At 49.7% G+C, this 20499-nt stretch overlaps 1 protein-coding gene across 7 annotated transcripts in view; it reads right to left on the bottom strand.

The window, feature by feature from the left end:
* Positions 1-20499, bottom strand: part of LOC144798712 (protein phosphatase inhibitor 2-like) — a 728862-nt gene that overhangs the window by 231705 nt on the left and 476658 nt on the right. For 5 of the 7 annotated variants that reach the window (XM_078669724.1, XM_078669723.1, XM_078669722.1 and 2 more), the window contains one exon: positions 2638-2745. The exons of the other annotated variants lie outside the window; for them this stretch is intronic. In XM_078669724.1, coding sequence (XP_078525850.1) covers positions 2638-2745 — 108 coding nt within the window. The remainder of the gene's footprint in view (positions 1-2637; positions 2746-20499) is intronic. 7 annotated transcript variants of the gene reach the window in all.

Raw genomic sequence — 20499 nt, 5'->3', positions numbered from 1 at the left:
CTAACCCCAGAGTCTCAACAATCCTTGCATGTATCATGAAGGGGTTCTGTGCCTTCTCTGGTGTCTGACACCGGGTCTGAACAATCTTGCATCTGACATGAGGGGGTTCCATGCCCGCTTTGGTGCCTCACACCTGTGCCTGATTCTGGAGTCTCTCAATCCTTACATCTGACATTAAGGGGTTCTGTGTGTTCTCTGGTGTCTGACCCCAGAGTCTCAACAATCCTTGCATCTAACATGAAGGGGTTCCGTGCCTTCTCTGGTGTCTGACCCCAGAGTCTAAACAAACCTTGCATCTAACATGAAGGGGTTCCGTACCTTCTCTGGTGTCTGACCCCAGAGTCTCAACAATGTTTGCATCTAACAGGAAGGGGTTCCGTGCCTTTTCTGTTGTCTGACTTTAGTCTCAACAATCCTTGCATCTATCATGAAGGGGTACATGCCTTCTCTGGTGTCTGACCCCAGCGTCTCAACAATCCTTCCATCTAACAGGAAGGGGTTTCTGCCTTCTCTGGTGTCTGACCCCAGAGTCTAAACAATCCTTGCATCTAACATGAAGGGGTTCCGTGCCTTCTCTGGTGTATGACCCCAGAGTCTAAACAATCCTTGCATCTAACATGAAGGGGTTCCATGCCTTCTCTGGTGTCTGACCCCAGATTCTCAACAATCCTTGCATCTAACATGAAGGGGTTCTGTGCCTTTTCTGTTGTCTGACCCCAGAGTCTCAACAATCCTTGCATCTAACATGAAAGGGTTTCGTGCCTTCTCTAGTGTCTGACCACAGAGTCTCAACAATCCTTGCATCTAACATGAAAGGGTTTCGTGCATTCTCTAGTGTCTGACCACAGAGTCTCAACAATCCTTGCATCTAACATGAAAGGGTTTCGTGCCTTCTCTAGTGTCTGACCACAGAGTCTCAACAATCCTTGCATCTAACATGAAGGGGTTCCATAGCTTCTCTGGTGTCTGACCCCATAGTTTCAACAATCCTTGCATCTAGCAGGAAGGGCCCCAAGCAGCACCGGATTGGTAACGCGGGCAATGCCCGAGGGGCCAGTGTCCTAGTTACAACTGTGGGCTGCTTTTTAAGCAGTCGGGGGCAGATTTTGGAGGTTTTCTGCATTGTTCGGATGCCGCCAGCAGCACAGTGGGTGCCTGAATGGCATTTCTGCAGGCAGATGGGCGTCCATTAGCTCCCATTTAGAAACAGGCAGAGATGTTACTCCTTTTCTCTTGCAGGGCCGGCCCATTAATGTGTGCACAATGAGTGGGGTCCTGAGCAGAAGTGGCCTCACTTGTTTTCAGGTGTTTCACCAGTGTCAACTAATTGTGCATTTTTTATTACCCCACCTTTTTTTTTTTTAAATACAATTTCACTGAAATAGTGTTTTGAGGAAAGTACAATATAACAAAACTGCAGCTGACTATATGTTTGGCACCTCAATTTCAGTGTCCACAATATTTTAGAGTCCTGTGCCCATAGCTTCCGAGACCTGCCGCAGTTAGGTCCCACTGGAGATCCAGAAGCGTAAAAAATGAAAAAGTGTGGAGGCTGCATCAGGGATGGAGTCACAACAACCAATATGTTCTATTTAAAAATCTTTATTCTTTGTTTGATTAAAACAACAGGACAACAGCCAACGCTTTTCGTTCCTTTAATAGGAACTTCGTCAGGGGAAGAGACTTCTGTATCAGACAGGTCCCGCTTTCAGAATCAATGAAGAGGTCAGCCCAGATATTGTAAGTTGTATATCAAGAGTGTCCCTCTAAGGTATCAGTATGACATTTCGATTAGTGTCAGTCGCATCTGTTAGCCCCCTCAAAGATATCAAAGGGAATATAACGTGGTTACGTTAAGCCGAGGATTCCTGACAAGTAGATTTGGAATTGCAGTTAGAATGTCACGCTCGCCGGAATATACATGTTGATTTATAAAAAGCATTTGTCCAAAGAAAAATCTGAGTAATGAGTAATTGTGGAGAGTCAAAAGGTAGTAATATTTAACTTCCACTGTCACCCCTCGGTGAATGGAGTCAGAATCCACCCCAGACGCAGTAATCGGAAGCGCTTTGTGTAGCGACGGAGTCCGCCACACAAAGCGCTTCCGATTACTGCTTCTGAGGTGATACCTTAGAGGGACACTCTCCTGCTCCGGCTGGGACTTGATATACAACTTACAATATCTGGGATGACCGCTTCATTGATTCTGAAAGCGGGACCTGTCTGGTACAGAAGTCTCTTGCCCTGAAGAAGTTCCTATTAAAGGAACGAAACGCATTGGCTGTTGTCCTGTTGTTTTAATCCAACAAAGAATAAAGATTTTTGAATAGAACATATTCGTTGTTGTGACTCCATCCCTGATGCTGCCTCCACACTTTTTCATCAGTGTTTTGAGGAAAGGCAATATGTAAATGTAGGCCACTTTTATTTTAGCGTGCCTGGGACGATTTTTAATCCCAATCCAGCCCTGGCCCCAAGCCTCCTGTGTGCCTGTCATGGGGGTCTCATGCCAGGCTTGCCTGCCATTGGAGTTCTGTGCATCACATGCACCTTAAAAGAGGGGGGGGGGGGTTATGACTGTCTCTGCTACTAAGTATGAAGAGGGACTGCTGAAAGATGCAAGTCGGCTACTTTTACCCAAAATTTCCTGGTCTTCTGGGTTATCCTTCGCTTTCCGCTCCTGTTCTAGAAGCTGCTGTGCAAGCCGTAAGTGCACCCCCGCGGGGCCTTCCTCGTCGCTCTCATCTGCAGGGAGGCATTAGACAAGAGAAGATTAGATGTTTACTCCTCAGCACAAAGACATTCATCGGCGGCCCCACAGGCCAGAATCAAGAGTGCACTGTCTCTGCTAGATCACAGTGGCGTCCCGAAGCCCCACTCTAGGAGTTGAGGGAGGAGGTGTGCAATCTTCCATGAGCTGTCCATGGGCAGGTTTGCAGCCCAAAGTGCTGCACGGGACTGAGGGGGAGCATCTGGGGCACTGCCTTCCCAATGCTCCCCACAGTGATGAAGGGAAAGAACAAGTACAGAGAATAAGAAAGAGTTAATGGGAGAGAGAAAGGCAAGAAAGAAAAGACTGGGAGGGGAGAAGAGAAAGAAGGGTGAGCATATGTAAGGGTATAAAGAAAGAGTGAATAGGATGGTGGGGAAGGGAAGAAAAGAAATATGAAGGAAGGATCATTGAAGGAAGGGAGAAAGGAAGGATGAATGGATGGGTGGAGGGAGGGAAGGATGTGTGAGCAATAGGATGGGTGAAATGATGGATGGACGAAGGGAAGGATGAAAGGATTGAAGTGTGGAAAGCTGAAGGGGTCACTGGATGCATGGGTGAGGGGAAGAGTGTCTAGAGGAATGGATGGAAGGCTGAAGAGAACCCTTCTGGACGGGGTGGGGGGGTGTCTAGAGGATTGGATGGAAAGCTAAAGAGAACTCTTCTAGGGGGAGGGGGGAGTGTATGGAAGAATGGATGGAAGACTGAAAACAACTCATCTGGGGAGGGGAGAGGGGTGTCTAGAGGAATGGATGGAAGGCTGAAGAGAACTCTTCTGGAGGGGAGGGGGTGTCTAGAGGAATGGATGGAAGGCTGAAGAGAACTCCTCGAGGGCGGAGGGTCTTGAAGAATGGATGGAAGGCTGAAGAGAACTCTTCTTGGGGAGGGGGGAGTGTCTAGAGGAATGGATGGAAGGCTGAAGAGAACTCTTCAGGGGGTAGGGGGGTTGTGGGCGGAGAGTCTGGAAGAATGGATGGAAGGCTGAATAGAACTCTTCTTGGGGAGGAGAGAGAGGAGTGTCTAGAGGAATTGATGGAAGGCTGAAGAGAACTCTTCTGGGGGAGGGGAGGGGTGTGTCTAGAGGAATGGATGGAAGGCTGAAGAGAACTCTTCCGGGGGGGCGAAGGGGGGTGTCTAGAGGAATGGATGGAAGACTTAAGAGAACTCTTCTCGGGGGAGGATGAGTGTCTAGAAGAATGGATGGAAGGCTGAAGAGAACTCTTCAGGGGGAGGGGGAGTGTCTGGAGGAATGGATGGAAGGCTGAAGAGAACTCTTTTCGGGGGATGGAGGTGGGAGTGTCTAAAGGAGCGGATGGAAGGCTGAAGAGAATTTCTGGTGGAGGGGAGAGGGAGTGTCTGGAAGATTGGATGGAAGGCTGAAGAGAACTTTTCTTTGGGGGGAAGGGGGAGTGTCTAAAGGAACGGATGGACGGCTGAAAATAAATGTTCTGGGGCAGGGGAAGGGAGAGTGTATGGAAGAATGGATGGAAGGCTGAAGAGAAGTCTTCTCGGGGGCGAAGGGGGAGTGTCTAGAGGAACGGATGGACGGCTGAAAAGAACTCTTCTGGGGGAAGGGAGGTGGGAATGTCTGGAAGAATGGATGGAAGGCTGAAGAGAACTCTTCTCTGGGGCGAAGGGGGAGTGTCTAGAGGAACGGATGGATGGTTGAAGAGAACTCTTCTGGGGTGAGGGGAGGAGGGAGTGTATGGAAGAATGGATGGAAGGCTGAAGAGAAGTCTTCTTGGGGGCGAAGGGGGGTGTCTAGAGGAATGGATGGAAGGCTGAGGAGAACTCTTCTGGGGGAGGGGAGTCTAGAGGAATGGATGGAAGGCTGAAGAGAACTCTTCTGGGGGAGGGGGGTGTCTAGAGGAATGGATGGAAGGCTGAGGAGAACTCTTCTGGGGGAGGGGAGTCTAGAGGAATGGATGGAAGGCTGAAGAGAACTCTTCTGGGGGAGGGGGGTGTCTAGAGGAATGGATGGAAGGCTGAAGAGAACTCTTCTGGGGGAGGGGGGTGTCTAGAGGAATGGATGGAAGGCTGAAGAGAACTCTTCTGGGGGAGGGGGGTGTCTAGAGAGATGGATGGAAGGCTGAATAGAACTCTTCTCGGGGGAGTGTCTGGAGGAATGGATGGAAGGCTGAAGAGAACTCTTCTGGGGGGAGGGGAGGGGGGTATCTAGAGGAATGGATGGAAGGGTCAAGAGAACTCTTCTGGGGAGTGTCCAGAGGAATGGATGGAGGCTGAATAGAACTCATCTGGAGGGGAGGGAGGAGTGTCTAGAGGAATGGATGGAAGGCTGAGGAGAACTCTTCTGGGGGAGGGGAGAGGGGAGTCTAGAGGAATGGATGGAAGGCTGAAGAGAACTCTTCTGGGGGGAGGGGGGTGTCTAGAGGAATGGATGGAAGGCTGAAGAGAACTCTTCTGGGGGAGGGGGGTGTCTAGAGAGATGGATGGAAGGCTGAATAGAACTCTTCTCGGGGGAGTGTCTGGAGGAATGGATGGAAGGCTGAAAACCTCTGGGGGGCGGAGGGGGGTGTCTAGAGGAATGGATGGAAGGCTGAAAATTACTTTTCTCGGGGGAGGGGGGAGTGTCTAGAGGAATGGTTGGAAGGCTGAAGAGAACTCTTCTGGGGGAGGGGGAGTGCCTAGAGGAATGGATGGAAAGCTGAAGAGAACTCTTCTGGGGGTGAGGGGGGTGTCTAAAGGAATGGATAGAAGGCTGAAGAGAACTCTTCTGGGGGGCAGAGGGAGTGTCTAGAGGAATGGATGGAAGGCTGAAGAGAATTCTGGGGGGTGTCTAGAGGAATGGATGGATGGTTGAAGACCACTTTTCGTGGGGGGAGGCAGGAGTGCTTAGAGGAATGGAAGGAAGGCTGAAGAGAACTCTTCAGGGGGAGAGGGGTGGGGTCGAGGGGTGAGTGTCTAGAAGAATGAACGGAAGGCTGAAGAGAACTCTTCTGGGGGCGGAGGGGAATGTCTAGAAGAATGGATGGAAAGCTGAAGAGAATTCTTAGGGGGAGGGGGAGTGTCTAGAGGAATGGATGGAAGGCTGAAGAGAACTCTTCTCAGGGGAGGGGGTGTCTAGAGGAACGGATGAAAGGCTGAAGACAACTCTTATAAGGGGCGGAGGGGGTGTCTAGAGGAATGGATGGAAGGCTGAAGGAATCTCTTTTGGTGGGTCGGAGGGGGTGTCTAGAGGATTGAATTGAATGCTGAAGAGAACTCTTCTGGGGCGGAGGGGGGTGTCTAGAGGAATGGATGGAAGGCTGAAGAGAACTCTTCCGGGGGGGCGAAGGGGGGTGTCTAGAGGAATGGATGGAAGACTTAAGAGAACTCTTCTCGGGGGAGGATGAGTGTCTAGAAGAATGGATGGAAGGCTGAAGAGAACTCTTCAGGGGGAGGGGGAGTGTCTGGAGGAATGGATGGAAGGCTGAAGAGAACTCTTTTCGGGGGATGGAGGTGGGAGTGTCTAAAGGAGCGGATGGAAGGCTGAAGAGAATTTCTGGTGGAGGGGAGAGGGAGTGTCTGGAAGATTGGATGGAAGGCTGAAGAGAACTTTTCTTTGGGGGGAAGGGGGAGTGTCTAAAGGAACGGATGGACGGCTGAAAATAAATGTTCTGGGGCAGGGGAAGGGAGAGTGTATGGAAGAATGGATGGAAGGCTGAAGAGAAGTCTTCTCTGGGGCGAAGGGGGAGTGTCTAGAGGAACGGATGGATGGTTGAAGAGAACTCTTCTGGGGTGAGGGGAGGAGGGAGTGTATGGAAGAATGGATGGAAGGCTGAAGAGAAGTCTTCTTGGGGGCGAAGGGGGGTGTCTAGAGGAATGGATGGAAGGCTGAAGAGAACTCTTCTGGGGGGAGGGGAGGGGGTATCTAGAGGAATGGATGGAAGGCTCAAGAGAACTCTTCTGGGGAGTGTCCAGAGGAATGGATGGAAGGCTGAAGAGAACTCTTCTGGAGGGGAGGGAGGAGTGTCTAGAGGAATGGATGGAAGGCTGAGGAGAACTCTTCTGGGGGAGGGGGGTGTCTAGAGGAATGGCTGGAAGGCTGAACAGAACTATTCTGGGGGAGGGGGGTGTCTAGATAAATGGATGGAAGGCTGAAGAGAACTCCTCTGGGGGATGGGAAGGGGGCGTCTTAAGGAATGGATGGAAGGCTGAAGTGAACTCTTCTGGGGGGCGGAGGGAGGTGTCCAGACGAACCGATGGAAGGCTGAAGAGGACTCTTCTGGGGGGAGGCGAGGGGGTGTCTAGAGGAATAGATGGAAGGCTGAAGAGAACTCTTCTGGGGGTGGAGGGGGGGTGTCTAGAGGAATGAATGAAAGGCTGAAGAGAACTCTTCTGGGGTGGCAGAGGGGGGTGTCTAGAGGAATGGATGGAAGGCTGAAGAGAACTCTTCTCGGGGGAGGGGGGTGTCTAGAGGAATGGATGGAAGGCTGAAGAGAACTCTTCTCGGGGGAGGGGGGTGTCTAGAGGAATGGATGGAAGGCTGAAGAGAACTCTTCTGGGGAGGGGGAATGTCTAGAGGAATGGATGGAAGGTTGAAGAGAACTCTTCTGGGGGAGGGGAGGGGGGAGTGTCTAGAGGAATAGATGGGAGGCTGAAGAGAACTCTTTTGGGGGAGGTTTAGTGTCTGGAAGAATGGATGGAAGGCTGAAGAGAACTCTTCTGGGGGGCGGAGGGGGGTGTCTAGAGGAATGGATGGAAGGCTGAAGAGAACTCTTCTGGGGGTGAGGGGGAGTGCAGAGTTCTTCAATCTGTGGGGCGCGCCCCCCTGGGGGGCACGACACCATCTCAGGGGGAGTACGCACTCCATTGTAATCTGACCTTCGTTCCTTTGGAGAACTCCGGTATGGCTGGAGAGAGGAGGAAGGAGGGAGGGGAAGTCAACGGGGCACAAAGTGTCCATACTTTTGTTATGTTAACCCTCCCAGGAGGGGGTTAATGCTTCAGCTGCAGTGGGAGGTAGGATTACTCCTCTGCTAAAACCGAAAACAAACCAACAGACACTCTTTGGGTTTTAGCGGAGGAGACCCCTTGCCTCCCACTGCAGGTGAAGCATTTCAGCTCTTATGAATTAACCTCCTCCTGGGAGAGTTAGCTGTTCCCAGAGAGGAGACAAAGTTTCCAGGGACGTTTCAAGGCATGGGCGATGTGGGCTCTGGGCAAGGTGGGCTCTGGCCCAGGGCCCTAGCCTTTCAAAGGGGGTCGGGGGAGTTGGGGGTTGGGTGACTGAAAGAGCCAGCTCTGTTCTACAGTTACATTTTTCTAAACACAGAGTTGTAAATAGCGTTTTTCCATCATTAATTTTTAATGTGTAAGAGTCTATCACAGACATTTTGCAGACAAAAAGTGTTTATGCGTCATGCAACATTTTTATTTTAGATCAATACAGGTCCTCACATATGAGAAATGGGAGGGTGTGACAGATTATTTGCAGTAATCTTAGTGAACTGCTGTTGTGTTACATACTGAAAACACACATCACTATCCCTGAATATCAGATGTACATACATTTATTATTTGACCAAAGAAGGCATGAAAGAGCTGAGACTGGATCATAAAATCAAAGCTGGTCCAAACTTGGGCCCCCAAAATACATTTGGCCCAGGGCCCCCAAAATCCTTAAAACGTCCATGTCCCTGTAAGTTTCTTTTAAAATTACACAGGCAGGCTCGCAAAATGCCAACCAGCTATGTGTTGTTTAAAAAGCCTGCAAATTGCCTGTCTTGACACTAAATAGTATGTATTCATGGCCGGCTTTTGCGCTGGTGGCGCCTGGTGCGAGAATCGTTTTTGGTGCCCCCACACCCCATGACTGCCTCCTCGGATCCTCTCACTACCACCAGACATATGTGCCATTCATAACTTATTGCTAAACACAATGCCTCCCCGTGAGGTTGGCGCCCCCTCCAAAGGTCAGCGCCCAGTGCGGCCGCACCTGTTGCACTGCCCTAAAGCCGGCCCTGTACGTATTCATTTGTAATGTGACTTTTATGTCTTTGTTCCCTGTTATTATCAGTCATGGATCCTTCAGGCAGCTCTAGAAAACAATTAAAAGTTCTTTATATTTATATTTGCTGTTTAAAGTATGCACAGGCAAGTGCTGAAAATTCAGCTTTAGGTGACTGCTTATTTTTATACCATCTGTGACATCAAAATAATAAGCTGGCAACTCTAATCATAAGATTGGAAGTTTGTTGAGGGATGAGCATATTATTTTCTTCCACCACCCTGATCCCTGGTTACTGCCATAATAGCAATAGTTTAACACATTTGAAACCCTACACTGCCGTCAATAACATTCTGAGTTATTTCAAGTGTCTGGGATTGCACCTTGCATTCAGACAACTCGCTCCTCATTCTCACCCTTCACTTTCACCCTCACCCTGCACTCACACTGATCCTGATACACTCACACCATTCACCCACTTACCCTCCACTCACAGTGATCACTCTGCACTCACAATGCACTTGCGCTGTTCACCCTGTACCTCACCCTGCAGTCACATGAGCACTCTACTCAACCTGCACTTGTGACACTTCACTCACCTGTCCCCGTCACTGCTCAATCTGCAATCTCACTCAAATAAGCCCACCACTAACCATACATTCATTAGTCCCACTCTGCACTAACATGCGCACCCAAATTCATATGGTCAACTCACTCACCCCTGTACACAAGTATGGGATTGTCCTGCCCCATCAAGGTTTTTGTCCTAAATTACAAAAGCAGACATCTAAATGCACTTCAATCCAGCCTTCCAGGGGCCCCTTGATAGAGCCAGTTCTGTTTTTGCCCTGATGGCCTGGCATAATTCCTAAACAGATTCTTGCAAATACTGTTTTGTTTAATTTCTTTTTAATGTGATTGATGTGAGGGAGTCTATTACTATTTGCAGAGAAATGTGTTTGTTTCATGCAACAACCATAAAAAAGTTAACAATAAAAAAGTTAGATCCAAGCAGGTTCTCACATATGAGAAATTGGAGGATATAACAGATATTATTCACTGTAAAATTAGTGGACTGCTGCTTCGTTACAACAGTGAAAACACATCACTATCTCTGAATAATAGATGTAAACGCTTTTAGAATTTCGACTACAACGCCTGTGCACCGTTAGTAGCCTGGCTAAATAGGGTATGGCAGAGCTGAAAGTAAATCATTTAAACTCAAATCTGTACTGAACAGGGGCCCCCAAAATAGTTTTTGCCCAGGGCACCCAAAATCCCTAACATGTCTATGCCATCACAAAGTCTGTCAGACAACATTGCTCTGAAATAAAATAGACAATATCATTAATTTATTGTTAGTATTATTTTTTTTAAACATAAGCCTGACGTGTCCTAAACCCCCATTGCTTCAGGCAAGCAACTTATCGTACCACTAAGGAATTCTCAATTAGGTGTTCGTTCAGCGCCCTCTCTGTGGACTTTCAACTGTCTTCAGATCCATAACTAGTTGGTGGGCAATAATCTCATTAAAATGCTGCCTAAGACGTTTGTAAATGATTTCTAGAGAAGATTTGTTTCTCGTGTATCAGCTCTGAGCTAAGGGAGTGCTTGAAAAATCTGACAACACTGTCTCCCTTACGGTCCCAGTCTTGGCTGAAAATGTCTGCAGAATATTCAGCTTTGGGAGAAACTGCTATCAAAACTCTCTTGCCTTTCAGCTTGTCTTATTTATGAGATTGGGTTCTCAGCACTTGCAATATTAAAGGCTAAGTACGGTTCAAGACTGGATGTGGAGCACAACCTGAGGATGGCAGTAGCAAACATCAATCTAAATATTGACCGTCTCTGAAAAACAGGCACACCTGTCACATTAATGTTAGTGGTGTTATTATCAATCTATGTCCTGGGTAAAACAAAGCATTCTAGTAAAAACAATTTGCGCACATTTTATCTTGGAAAGTGGTGTTTTGAGCTGTGTAATAAGCCTCTGTCATTTCACCACACTCACTCACAACCCTGCAGTTTACTAAACACTCTTATTGTATTGAACATTATTTGCTGGATATGCCCGGAATATGAGCATGGGGTCGATTCCAGACATTTCCGTCAGGTGGTGGGGGGCCCAACATCTAAAATAATTCAGCTGGGGGGTTCAGCCTACAAAAGTTTGAAGACCTCTGGTCTAGAGGAACGGATGGAAGCCTGAAGAGAACTCTTCTCCGGGGGGAGGGGGGAGTGTGTAGAGGAACGGATGGGAGGCTGAAGACTGTTTGGGGGGGAAGGGTGGGTCAGGCTGACCTGCTTTGGTCACTCTGCGCTGGTATTTCACACTCTCTGTGGTCTCACAGCACAGAGACAGCACTGCATCACCTCTGCTATACTACAGCACAGAGGCAGCACTGTATCACCTATCCTATACTACAGCACAGAGACAGTACTGTATCAACTCTGCTATACCACAGCATAGATATAGTACTGCATCACCTCTCCTATACTACAGCACAGAGGCAGTACTGCATCACCTCTGCTTTACTACAGCACAGAGGCAGTACTGCATCACCTCTCCTATACTACAGCACAGAGGCAGTACTGCATCACCTCTCCTATACTACAGCACAGAGGCAGTACTGCATCACCTCTGCTTTACTACAGCACAGAGGCAGTACTGCATCACCTCTGCTATACTACAGCACAGAGGCAGCACTGTATCACCTATCCTATACTACAGCACAGAGACAGTACTGTATCAACTCTGCTATACCACAGCATAGATATAGTACTGCATCACCTCTCCTATACTACAGCACAGAGGCAGTACTGCATCACCTCTGCTTTACTACAGCACAGAGGCAGTACTGCATCACCTCTCCTATACTACAGCACTGCATCACCTCTGCTATACTACAGTACAGAGCCAGTACTGCATCACCTCTCCTATACTACAGCACAGAGGCAGCACTGCATCACCTCTGCTATACTACAGCACAGAGCCAGTACTGCATCGCCTCTCCTATACTACAGCACACAGGCAGTACTGCATCACCTCAGCTATACTACAGCACAGAGGCAGCACTGTATCACCTCTCCTATATTACAGCACAGAGGCAGCACTGCATCACCTCTACAATACAACAGCACAGAGGCAGCACTGAACCACCTCTGCTATACTACAGCACAGAGGCAGGACAGCATCACCTCTGCTATATTACAACAAACAGGCAGCATTGAATCACCTCTGCTATACAACAGCACAGAGGTAGCACTGAATCACCTCTGCTATACTACAGCACTGAGGCAGGACAGTATCACCTCTGCTATATTACAACAAACAGGCAGAATTGCATCACCTCTGCTATACTACAACACAGAGGCAGCACTGCATCACCTCTGCTATACTACAGCACAGAGGCAGCACTGCATCACCTCTGCTATACTACAGCACAGAGCCAGTACTGCATCGCCTCTCCTATACTACAGCACACAGGCAGAACTGCATCACCTCTCCTATACTACAGCACAGAGGCAGCACTGCATCACCTCTGCTATACTACAGCACAGAGCCAGTACTGCATCGCCTCTCCTATACTACAGCACACAGGCAGTACTGCATCACCTCAGCTACACTACAGCACAGAGGCAGCACTGTATCACCTCTCCTATATTACAGCAGAGAGGCAGCACTGTATCACCTCTCCTATATTACAGCACAGAGGCAGCACTGAATCACCTCTGCTATACTACAGCACAGAGGCAGGACAGTATCACCTCTGCTATACAACAGCACAGAGGTAGCACTGAATCACCTCTGCTATACTACAGCACTGAGGCAGGACAGTATCACCTCTGCTATATTACAACAAACAGGCAGAATTGCATCACCTCTGCTATACTACAACACAGAGGCAGCACTGCATCACCTCTGCTATACTACAGCACAGAGGCAGCACTGCATCACCTCTGCTATACTACAGCACAGAGCCAGTACTGCATCGCCTCTCCTATACTACAGCACACAGGCAGAACTGCATCACCTCTCCTATACTACAGCACAGAGGCAGCACTGCATCACCTCTGCTATACTACAGCACAGAGCCAGTACTGCATCGCCTCTCCTATACTACAGCACACAGGCAGTACTGCATCACCTCAGCTACACTACAGCACAGAGGCAGCACTGTATCACCTCTCCTATATTACAGCAGAGAGGCAGCACTGTATCACCTCTCCTATATTACAGCACAGAGGCAGCACTGAATCACCTCTGCTATACTACAGCACAGAGGCAGGACAGCATCACCTCTGCTATATTACAACAAACAGGCAGCATTGCATCACCTCTGCTATACAACAGCACAGAGGCAGCACTGAATCACCTCTGCTATACTACAGCACAGAGGCAGGACAGTATCACCTCTGCTATATTACAACAAACAGGCAGCATTGCATCACCTCTGCTATACTACAACACAGAGGCAGTACTGCATCACCTCTGCTATACTACAGCACAGAGGCAGCACTGCATCACCTCTGCTATACTACAGCACAGAGGCAGCACTGCATCACCTCTGCTGTACGACAGCACAGAGGCAGTACTGCATCACCTCTCCTATACTACAACACAGAGGCAGCACTGCATCACCTCTCCTATACTACAGCACAGAGGCAGCACTGCATCACCTCTGCTATACTACTTCACGGAGGCAGTACGGCATCGCCTCAGCTATACTACAGCACACAGGCAGTACTGCATCACCTCAGCTATACTACAGCACAGAGGCAGCACTGCATCACCTCTCCTATACTACAGCACAGAGGCAGCACTGCATCACCTCTCCTATACTACAGCACAGAGGCAGCACTGCATCACCTCTGCTATACTACAGCACAGAGGCAGCACTGCATCGCCTCTGCTATATTACAACAAACAGGCAGCACTGCATCACCTCTGCTATACCACAACAGAGAGGCAGCACAGCATCACCTCTGCTGTACTACAGCACGGAGGCAGTACTTCATTACCTCTGCTATACTACAGCACAGAGGCAGCACTGCATCACCTCTGCTATACTACAGCACAGAGGCAGCACTGCATCGCCTCTGCTGTAGGAACAAAATCACCAACGCAGCGAATGCTAAAGAACTCTTCAACGTCATACAGCAATTCACCATAACCCCCAGCAAAGCCATGGACATCACACCTTCCTAGGAACTCAGCGACAAGCTCAGCTCCTACTTCCATCGGAAAATCGAAGCCATCTACGACAACTTCAGCGAACAGACGCCGGACACCACCCATGCTCCACCACCTACAAAGAGCCGACCATCACCACCTGGAATCCTGCCACAGACTAACACACCACGGTGACCATGAAGAACACCCACTCAGGAGCCCCCACCTACCCCTGCCCACCGCACAGCTACCACAGGGTTGATGTGAAGCAACCTTTCCTCTGGAGACCAAAGACCCTTTATCTCAAGACCCCCCAGATGAGCACCCCACCCTAGAGTGGATGCATCCGTTATCACCGTGGCAACCGATGGAGGTAGATGGAAAGGCTTTCCTTGAGACAGATTGCCTTCCACACCCTACCAAGATACATCCGCCGCAGCTTTTCTGGAGATCCTCTCAGACTTCCTGAGATCTCCTTTGTGTTGATACCACTGCCTGCGGAGACACCACTGGAGTGCCCTCATGTGCCAGCGTGCATGGTTGACCAACAGAATGCAGGAAGCCATCAGACCGAGCAGGCGAAGGAACTTCAGGACTGGAACGACCGCTCCATTGTGAAATAAATGAATCATTCCCTGTATATCGAGAATCCTTTGAGGTGGAGGGAATGCTCGACATACAGTTGTGTCCAGTACCGCACCTATGAACAGGTTGCACTGGGAAGGCACCAGGTGAGATTTGGGTACATTTATTGAAAAACCCAACCTGTACAACAATTGAGTTTTGACTTGCAGATGATGGAGCACTGTCTCTGGAGATTCTGCTTTGATCAACCAATCGTCCAGATACGGGAATACAGGTATCCACGACCTTCTGAGATGTGCTGCCACCACAGCCATCACCTTGGTGAAAACTCGAGGTGCAGTAGTAAGACCAAACGGAAGGACCACAAACTGGTAATGTTGCGATCCCACCGTGAAACGGAGATACTTCCTGTGGGACTTCAGGATGGGGATGTGGAAATACGCATCCTGCAAGTAGATCAACACCATCCAGTCCTCTTCCAGCAGCGCCTGAAGAACCTGAGTAAGGGTGAGCATCTTGAACTTCTCCTGTTTCAGGTAAAGGTTCAAGATCCTGAGGTCCAAGATTGGACGAAGTCTGCCATCCTTCTTGGGAATCAGGAAATACCGGGAGTAGCATCCCTGACCCCTTTCCTGCTTCGGAACCACCTCTATCGCACCCTTTTGGAACAGTGACAGGACCTTCTCCTGCAGGAGAAGTAGGTGGTCCTACGAGCAAAAACCTTAGCAAGGAGGGAAATCCGGAGGAAATTCCCAAAAGGGAAGAGCATACCCATTCTCTACGAGATTGAGAACTTAAAGATCTGATGTAACCGATTCCCAATCCCGTAGAAAATGGGTAAGCCGACCCCCACAGGACCCACATGATCCGGAAAGGCGGATCTAGGGCTGCTTTGCTGATGGAGGGGGTTGGGAAGCGAAGGAGGAAGAGGAGGAGGAGGCTTGACGTCCTCAAGGACGAGCTCTTTGTCTGCCCCTGTAGGATTTATATAGTGGATTTTGCTGTTGCTGCTGTTGTTGAACTTGACGGTAGGGTCGAAAGGACGAACGCCCAAAACCTCTATACCTCTTAATCGCAGAGCCTCTGGACTGCAGCCCCAAAGATCTGGCAGTAGCCCTACTGTCCTTCAATCTTTCTAAAGCTGCATCAGCTGTTTTGCCAAATAATCCAGTACCATCAAATGGCAAATCCAACAAGGCTGCCTGAACGTCCGCAGAAAAGTCAGATGACTTCAGCCAAGCAGCCCGTCTAGAGGCAACAGAAGTACCCATAATGCGAGCAACTGAATCAGCAGTGTCAAGTCCACTTTGAATCACTTGACGTGCAGCCGCCTGTGTATCAGCCAACACCTCATCAAAATCCTTCCTGCTGTCCTCAGGAATCTTTGGAGCCAACTGCCGTACAGAGTCCATCAGAGCATGTATATATCTCCCCAAGAGACATGTGGCATTGGTCGATTTTAGAGCCATACTCGCAGAAGAGAAAATCTTCTTCGCAGTCTGATCCTGTTTCTTGGACTCCTCATCCCCAGGCACTTGAGGGAAAGCACCAACAGACTTCTTCGAACAGGCTGCCTGTATAACCAGACTTTCAGGCAAAGGATGCGAGGATAGAAACTCAGGATCACCAGGAGCTACCCTATACCTCCTTGCAACACCCTTAGCCACTGCAGGAGCTGTAAGAGGCCTGCTCCTCTGTAAGACGCTGAGCTTCCCGCCTCGATCTTTCCTTCACGAGCCGCGCCGTCGGATCCGTGGCCGACTCCGACGGAGCCGGAGCCGGCGTCGAGATCGGATCCGGAAGCCCAAGCTGCTGCTCACGAGGTTGAGACGGAGCCGGCGTCGATGGAATCGGCGTCAACGACTTCGGCGGCGCCGAGAAATGCCAAGACGCAGCCTGCGCCAGCATAAATGGCATAAAAGGAGCTGGAGAATAGGAGTGGGGAACTCCTAAACTATATGCCAAAGGATCCATGGGACCTGAAGGTGCACCAGAGGAGTACAAAGCTCTCGAGTAGACTCCATACATCACGTTTAAAAACTAAGTAGGGTCTTGACCTGGAGCTGGGAAGGGCGGGTAAGAACATATAGGATGCCCTCTCGGAGGTTCCCGATTCGCCTCCTCTTTTACAGGCGGATTGACTGGAGTCACCGAGCCCTCTTGTGAAGGAGCCTCTTCTTCCTCTTGAGCCGGAGACGGCGCCGTAGAGGGAACCAACACCGGAGCCGGAGAATGCACCGGCGACTCCAAGGGCGAAGCCTCACCTACTGGAACACCAAGCGAAGGAGACACCTCATCTTTTCTATGCCTCCTCTTAGGCGACTTCAGCCTCGACTCCGAGTCCTTACCGGAGTGATGACGAGATCAATGCCTTCGCTTCTTATGCTTTTTCTTCGCTGACCTCGAAGCATGACCAGAAGACGACTTCGAAGGCAACGCCGGGCGGGACCTCGACCTCCCCCTACTCAAACGCAATTTCGAAGTCTTTTTCTCTTTTCTACCTTTCAACTTCACCACCAGAAGTTTCGCTTCCCTCTCTCGAAGAGCCTTCGGGTTCATCTTTTTACACGAAGAACAGCCTTTGACATCGTGGTCCGAACTCAGGCACCAGATACAATCTTCATGCGGGTCCTTAATCAACATCATCTTGCCGCACTCCCCACAAGGCTTGAACCCGGTCTTTTTAGACGACATCCTCCGCGAGAAACAAAGAAGCAAGAAGCCAAACAGAGAAAAACAGTAACAAAGTTACCAACAGCTACAGAGGTTCCCCGAAACCGTTAGCGCCGACGACGCGGAAAAAAAGGGAACTGATGTCATCACGCCGGAGTAGGCCTATTATGGAGTCCGTGACGTCAGCGGAGACGAGCGCGATGTCGTGCGTTCCTGTGACGTCGTCCACGCCCGCGAGCTGCAAAGAATTTTCCGAACATTGCTGACGCCGGGGGATATTCACAAGGTGAGGAATCCACTGGCAGATGTATCCATCAGAACTAGAATGCACCATCAACGCCTCCTTCAAATCCGGCATCTTCCACGACGACTGGAAGCAGGCGGAGGTCAAACCTCTCCTCAAGAAGCCCACGGCCGACCCGACAGACCTGAAAAACTTCTTACATTCAGGTTGCACCTCTGCACTCTGAGATTTAGACTTAGACAATTTGCAGTATTTGATATTGAGTAAATGGCCAGTACTCAAAAGATTCTGTAACAACAATCGTCTTCTCAATAAACGGACATTGTAATTTTATCCAGAAAGGAGAAAAGAGAACATCATGAGGTCAGATATTTATCTTATTCAATTTAATATAAGCTCCAATACATCCAGATACAAAAAATATTGTGTTCATATTCAGTACATAGTTTACTGATTCATTGAGCACTACAAGAAACAAGAGTAACGGTCAAGCTGGCGGTCCTAGTCCTAGGGCCTTCCAGATCGTGATGGTTGAAGGAAGCCGATGACAGCCGACACGTGTTTCGTTACATGTGTGTAACTTTCTCAAGGCTTACTCTTTGTGTATTGGAAAGTTGATACAGCAATGAACCATTTGGTTATTCTCCTGTTTTTATACTTGTTTCTGGAATAAAATCTGAATATTGTCAGTCACAAATCTACCCCCTTTTTAAAGTTTGCGGGGTACCCTGGAGTGGAAGGCGTAAAAGGACCTGAACCATCTTTCAATATACCTGGTATGTAATGTTTTAGGGACCTTGCCCCTTAAAAATTCTTAAACCCTCTATGGGTTATTGCACTAATTACATGCCATGCATCCTCATTTATTTAGGCGGACAAAAGTATGCATATAGAAAATATTTAATGTGGCAACCAAGGGCTGTGATATGTCCTTGTAAAGTGAAACGTTAGCGTCCGACGTACGGGGCAATCCTGCAGTAAAGGCGGAACCTAGAAAACTACAGGCCCATCTCTTTCCTCCCCTTCGCTGCCAAAGTCACGGAGAGACTCGTAAACACCCAGCTGACCGCCTTCATCGAAGAAAATTCCATTCTAGAGGCCTCCCAGTCCGGATTCCGCAGCAACCACAGCACTGAGATGGCCCACCTCACTGTCACCGACGACATCCGTAGGCTACTAGACCAGGGGCACACCGCAGCCCTCATCCTACTAGACCTCTCCGTAGCTTTCTTTGTCTCACATCGCACCCTCGCAGCCAGACTCCATGACCCTGGAATACGAGGAACCGTCCTCTCCTGGATCCGATCCTTCCTCTCCGGCAGAACACAGAGGATCAGACTCCGCTCCTTTCTTCTCCAAACCCACACAGATCAACTGCGAAACTACCCAAGGATCATCACTTAGCCACATGCTATTCAACATCTACATGGCCCCCCTCGCCATCGTCAGACAACACAGGCTTAGCATAGAACCTTACGCCGACGACACCCAGCTCATCCTTTCCCTCACGAAGAACCCCGAAGACACCAGGCTCTGTTTCCAGGAAGGAATGAGAGAAGTAGCCGCCTGGATGAAAAGCAGCTGCCTGAAGTTCAACTCGGAGAAGACCGAGGTCCTCATCTTCGGATCCTCTACCTCTGCTTGGGACAACACCTGGTGACTCTCAGCCCCCGGGAATCGGCCCATCCCAACAGACCACACACGGAACCTCTGCATCATCCACGACTCCCTTCCTCACCATGACCCACCAGATCAACTCCATCGCCTCCACCAGCTTTAACTGCCTTCGGATCCTCTGGAAGACCTTCAAATGGATACCCCCAGAATGCAGAAAAACCGTCACCCACGCACTCATAACCAGCAGATTGGACTACGGCATCGCCCTCTACGCCGGAATCAACAGAACTCTCCTACACAGGCTTCAGACCATCCAGAACGCTGCAGTTAGACTCGTCCTCAGAACCCCATGGCACAAACACACCCGACACCTTCGTAACCTCCACTGGCTCCCCGTCAAGAAGAGAGTCACCTTCAAACTGCTCACTCACGCCTACAAATCCCTCCACAAAATCGGACCCGAATACCTCAACGAGAGAGTCTCCTCTCACTCACACAAGAAGAGCCTTCGCTTCGCAGACCTCGCCCTCACAGAGACCCCAGCATCCACAGAACCAGAGCGGGAGGAAGAGCTTTCTCCTTCATTGCAGCCAAAGCCTGGAACGAGCTCCCAGTGGACAGACATTCCCCCACCCTCCACACCTTCAGGAAGAACCTCAAGACCTGGATCTTCGATTGAACCGGAGCTGCACCCCCCCCCCAGCGCCTGAGTAATGCGCTTTATAAATCCCCTGATTGATTGTACTAAAGCACAGAAGCAGTACTGCATTACCTCTGCTATACCACAGCACAGAGGCAGTACTGTACTGCCTTTGATACACTACAGAACAGAGGCAGCACTGCATCACGTCTGCTATACTACAGCACAGAGGCAGTACTGCATCACCTGTACAGCGCAGAGGCAGCACTGCATCACCTCTGCTATACTACAGCGCAGGCGCGGGACTGCATCACCTCTGCTATACTACAGCACAGAGGCAGCACTGCATCACCTCGGCTATACTACAGTGCAGAGGCAGCACTGCATCATCTGTACAGCGCAGAGGCAGCACTGCATGCAGCACTACATCACCTCTGCTATACTTCAGCACAGAGGCAGCACTGCATCACCTCTGCTATACTACAGCACAGAGGAAGCACTGCATCACCTCTGCTATATTACAACAAACAGGCCGCACTGCATAATTTCTGCTACGCTACAGCGCAGAGGCAGCACTGCATCACCTCTGCTATACTACAGCACAGAGGCTGCACTGCATCACCTCTGCTGTACTACAGCACAGAGGCAATACTGCATTACCTCTGCTATACTACAGCACAGAGGCAGCACTGCATCACCTCTGCTATACCACAGCATAGAGGCAACACTGCATAACCTCTGCTATACTGGAGCAGACAGGCAGCACTGCATAACCTCTCCTAAACTATAGCACAGAGGCAGCACTGCAGCATCTCTGCAATACCACAGCACAGCTACACTACACAAC

The sequence above is a fragment of the Lissotriton helveticus genome, chromosome 12, assembly GCF_964261635.1.
Source record: "Lissotriton helveticus chromosome 12, aLisHel1.1, whole genome shotgun sequence".
In the NCBI taxonomy this organism is placed as follows: Eukaryota; Metazoa; Chordata; class Amphibia; order Caudata; family Salamandridae; genus Lissotriton; species Lissotriton helveticus.
This window is presented reverse-complemented; position numbering and strand designations above follow the sequence as displayed.